The sequence below is a fragment of the Macrobrachium rosenbergii genome, chromosome 44, assembly GCF_040412425.1.
Source record: "Macrobrachium rosenbergii isolate ZJJX-2024 chromosome 44, ASM4041242v1, whole genome shotgun sequence".
Taxonomy (NCBI): Eukaryota; Metazoa; Arthropoda; class Malacostraca; order Decapoda; family Palaemonidae; genus Macrobrachium; species Macrobrachium rosenbergii.
The window spans coordinates 799263-804717 of NC_089784.1; the positions used below are offsets into that span (position 1 = coordinate 799263).

A 5455-nucleotide genomic window follows, 5' to 3' on the forward strand; every position below is an offset into this window, starting at 1 on the left:
GTTTATCATTTATTCTTCTTTCGCAGGCATCAAGATTGTATTCAACTTCAGTTCTGTCCATTTGCATAATTCGAAGTGTATTCGTTCACTGTATTTATTGTTAATTATCATCGACCTCAGGCCACCCTTGTTCTCCCCTATATAAACCGCCTGGGTCACCAATAAATTAGAAGTACTTGTTCCTGCTCGACTTATTTTGCACCTCTTAAATATAAATCAAGGTGTGATAAAAAAATTTCATATATATATATATATATATATATGTATATATATATATATATATATATATATATATATATATATATATATATATATATATATATATATATATATATATATATATATATATATATATATATATATATATATATATATATATAAATTTCATCTTTTCCGCGCCTTAATAATGAAACAGTTGGGGCATGAATAGGTGGTTTAATTTTTTATACATTTCAGCTCTAAAAAAGTTATTTGGCTTCAGAGCCCCTATCAAGTTAGCAACTCAAACACTGTACAAACTCCCACTTGAAATCAAGAAGACTGAAAATACTAAATCTTTTAAGAAAAATGAAAGACTTCAACATATGTATTAAAACAATAAACTTTAAAAGGCAAAGAAAAACGAACGGCAGAAATATCAAATCGATCTCTCGCGAACTTCGTCTCACATTTTGGTTCCAGCGCCTCCGGAGAATCCCCGGGACCCCCAGAGGAATTTCAGAGGAAATTGCCTCAAAATTTACCATATTCCAGACGTCCCTGAATCTCCCGGGAATCCCCAAGAATCCCCGAAGACAGCAGCGGCTTCAGCGAGGACAGAAATGGCTCCAGGATCCAGACGCTCATCCTGTGTCCGATTTAAAAACTAAGGATAAGTCAGAAAGAGTTAATCTGTACTAGACAATCATGTTGTTCAGTATTATTATGCTTGTGCTATCAAAGTGCTTTACAAACGGAGTCCATTTCCCCCGCCTGACTATGTTTCATGTGTCTTTAATGTTGCTTTGTATCGAAGTATTTACGCTTTATAGTTTTGCCAAAGCCATTGTTGAATTCTTTAAGGAATTTATGGCCCTGGACGACATTCAATCGGAGGCGGCTGCAATTCCGGTGGCCGACGATTACGAGGACTTGAATTCTGAAATCGAAGACGAAATGTTTGAAGCAGAAGAAGAAAATTTAGACAGTGAAGAGGAAATGACGTATGAAGAACTGATTACTCAACAGACCGACGAAGAAATTCAGGAAAACAAACATGTTTTAAAACTTGAGAAAGAGAATTTGGAGAAGGCTGAAATTATAGAAACATTGAGAAATAAACTAGATGCCCTGACTGAAGTACGAGACGAGATGGAACGAACTATTAGAGACCTGGAACGGCAGAATGAAGAAAAGGACAGAAAAATCAATTTGATGCCTGCAGAAATGGAAAGACTTAGTAACGAAATAGCGGAGAAGAATAAAGAGACCGAGAACCTGATCAAGGAGAAGGAAGATAGAGAATCGACCCTAATCATTTTGGAAAGTACAGTCTCAGTTCTCGAGATGGAGAGGGAGACCCTAAATTACGATTTGCAGAAAATGGAAAGTGACAGAAACGCAACGAAAGTCCAACTGAAAAAGCTGCATGAGGACCACCAGAGGCTTCGAGAGGAGAACAAAAGGAAACACACTCAATTTGAAAGTCTGCTGAAGGAGAATGAGGATAAGAGCTCAAGGATTAACTGCTTAGAACACGAATTGGAAGTTCTGACCATTGAGAAACAGAGGGCTGACGATAATTTGCAACAGCTCGAGGAATGCAGAAGAGAAATAGCAGAGAGAACAAAGGAAGTAGAGAAAACGAAAGACCTCAACCTGCAGAAGGATAGAGAGATCCTGCGACTGCAGAATGACTGCTCTCTTAAGCAAAAAGAAGTGATCGGTTTGTTAAAGGAAAGTAAAAGTGTTGTGGCAGACAAGGCACAAGGAAAGCTGACTGAAATGACGAGAAGGAAAGTCCAACTGGAATTTGAACTCGCTGAGATGAAGGAGGAGTTAGAAACGATGGAGTTTGAGAAGATGGAGAAGATAGTGGAACTTGAAAGCCTCCACGAAGAGAACTCAGCAAAGGATCAGAAGATCAGATCCTTAGAAACAGAAGTCAGAATTCTTCGAGAGGAAAACAGGAATAAAACAATGACGGAACTTGGTCTACTATGTAAGGAAAATGAGGTGCTCAAAATAAAGACGAATGTGGCCAAAATGGTGCCTGAAGAACAGCCTCGATCAGAAAAGAAAACTGATTTGGATAGAACTCGATGCTTGAGGAGGCCTCAGATCAATTGCAAAGACCTCTACCAACAACTGGACAGCATCGAGGAAGGAATCAACAGACTACGGGCATCGAAACAGCCTTCAGCTGGCACCAGAAAAGACACAAAAAAAGTGCTCACTAAAACTCCATCTTTGACGAAACCAAATCAGGAGCCAAAAATGAGCAAGAAAGAATTACACCAAAAAATGAGGCTAGAGTCAGCAGCCAGACTACAAAGATTGGAGCAAGAATCTCAAATGGTCAAAAATCTTTACAAGATAAACTCAGTCACTTGAAGACTCAGCGTTTTCAGGAAGACTGATGGTTTGATTGCAAGAGGAAGAAGGCGGGACATTTCAGATGCTGGAAACAGTTGTGAAACATCTCTGCGGATGTAAAGACTACAGCAGCAGGTAGGAATGGCGGCAAGTGCCCTAAGACTGGACTGATGAGCACCTCTCCAAGATTGGACTGATGAGCACCACCTCTCCAAGACTGGACTGTTGTGCACCCGCTCTCCTGCCACATGATGCCCTCGGGAATAGGGTATCAATGCCGAATCACATATGCTTAGTAGGCAACCACTGGCGCGGCGTAAGAACCCGTAAGTTTCATGCCTACTTCATATGTGAATTGGATTATGCATTGCACACTGGATCCCATTCTTGCATATACTCTAGTGGCAACCTCTGGCGTGGAGTAAAACCCCGTAAGTTCAATGCCTTTTATATATGCAAAATATGGGTTATGCAATGCATATTGGATCCCATTCTTGCATATACTCTAGTGGCAACCTCTGGCGCGGCGTAAAAACCCGTAAGTTCAATGCCTTATATATATGCAAAGTCTGGGCTATGCATTGCACATTGGACCCCATTCTTGCATATACTCTAGTGGCAACCTCTGGCGTGGAGTAAAACCCCGTAAGTTCAATGCCTTTTATATATGCAAAATATGGGTTATGCAATGCATATTGGATCCCATTCTTGCATATACTCTAGTGGCAACCTCTGGCGCGGCGTAAAAACCCGTAAGTTCAATGCCTTATATATATGCAAAGTCTGGGCTATGCATTGCACATTGGACCCCATTCTTGCATACACTCTAGTGGCAACCACTGGCGCGGCGTAAAAACCCGTAAGTTTCATGCCTTTTATGTATGCAAAATGTGGGTTAAGCAATGCATATTGGATCAAGTTCTTGCATATACTAAAATGGCAACCACTGGCGCGGCGTAAAAACCCGTAAGTTTCATGCCTTTTATGTATGCAAAATATTTGATCCCAGTGTGGCAGGGGCTCTAAGACACCAAAGGGTGCGAAGTCAGGAGTCTGGAGGTACTCCAGTGACTTGCAGGCGTCACATGATGTAGGGTCATAAGACTGAGGATTCCATCTCTCTTGGCTAGCTGATGGAGCTGAGAATGGGGAAGGGTCCACCCCTGGCAAAAATAAACCCCCATTCAGCGACGCTCCATTGGCAAGGATGCCCCAGGGGTGAGATCGCTTGCGATCGTTAAAGGCCCATATATATATATATATATATATATATATATATATATATATATATATATATATATATATATATATATATATATATATACTATATATATATATATAATATATATATATATATATATATATATATATATATATATATATATATATATATATATATATATATATATATATATATATATATATATATATATATATATATATATATATATATATATATATATATATATATATATTAACTGTTCTGTGCATTAGTAGAATTACTAAAAGGACCTCATTCAAACTGGATGGTATTTAATGGAGTTTTTATTCAAAAGTTACAAGCTTTCTTGGACAAACAGTCCACATTATCAAGTATCCGTGAAAACGATAGTCCGGCTGTATTTATATCTGTGTATTTCCTATAATCGCATCTTCATCAGTGTTCATCCCTGGTTCCAGATGTCCGTTTTTCCTGTTCTCTTGCGTTTTTTCTTCGTTTCCTTGCTACTGTGGAGTATATGATTTTTCTATTTGTCTTCATCATGTTCCCTGCCATTGTTGTTGGCAAGTTATGAAGGCGTTCTCTACAACCAGTCTAGATGTTTTGTTGGTGTTCCTGTATAATTTTCCCAGTCTAATCTGTGATCATTTTCCCAACAGTGTTTGGCAAACGTCTGATTATAATGCCTTATGTTCAATTGGGTCATTGCTGAGTTTCGCCATAGTACCGTTGGGAGAACGAAAAACGGACATCTGGAACCAGGGATCAGAGAAAGACCAAGGTCAAGGTGGAGGTGGAAGAGCTAGGCGATTATAGGATTAAAAGTACCAGCACACAGATAAAATTCAGCTTGACTATGGTTTGCAGTAATGTGGACTGTTTGTCAAGAAAGTTCCAAAAAAACTTAAATACCATCCAGTTTGAATGAGGTCCTTTTATATATATATATATATATATATATATATATATATATATATATATATATATATATATAAAGGGTGAAAAGAAAAGACGCTATGTATTTTTACATCTCATCAGTGTTCAGGTACACCTGTGTGTTGATTATTTCTATCATATTCACTCCAGAAGGGATACTTCCAATGAAATGCTGTCATTGCTGAGTCGGGAAGTTGGGGAAAACACGCTGGTATGGATTATAATTCCTTGGGTGCAGTTGCGCTAAACTATATATATATATATATATATATATATATATATATATATATATATATATATATATATATATATATATATATATATATATATATATATATACTGTATATATATATTATATATATAATATATATATATATATATATATATATATATATATATATATATATATATATATATATATATATATATATATATATATATATATATATATATATATATATATATACCATGAGTACCTCTGGAAAGCACGATCAAAATTTGTTCTACTATTAAGAATGTATAATAGAAATGTCAGATTTATCACTTAATCTCCCTCTGCAAATGAAAAAGGAATTATAAGATATTCCATCGATATATGCATATGACAGATTTTACTTATACTCTGCCGCAGCAAAGCTTCACAGATATTCGAGAGCCACATATCATCTCAAGAGAGGCTCTCTCTCTCTCTCTCTCTCTCTCATTTCTTTTTTAAGCCGCATA

The 5455-nt window shown here is 36.9% G+C and overlaps 1 protein-coding gene across 1 annotated transcript; it reads left to right on the top strand.

The window, feature by feature from the left end:
• The first annotated feature begins 1068 nt into the window (after positions 1-1068).
• LOC136829215 (trichohyalin-like) lies at positions 1069-2592 on the top strand. The gene has a single exon (XM_067087518.1). It carries the CDS (start codon positions 1069-1071, stop codon positions 2590-2592), a length of 1524 nt encoding a protein of 507 aa, XP_066943619.1.
• Positions 2593-5455: the final 2863 nt, after the last annotated feature.

Excerpts from the sequence above, each read along its gene's own strand:
- LOC136829215 (XM_067087518.1), top strand. The coding sequence starts at position 1,069 with ATGGCCCTGGACGACATTCAATCGGAGGCGGCTGCAATTCCGGTGGCC.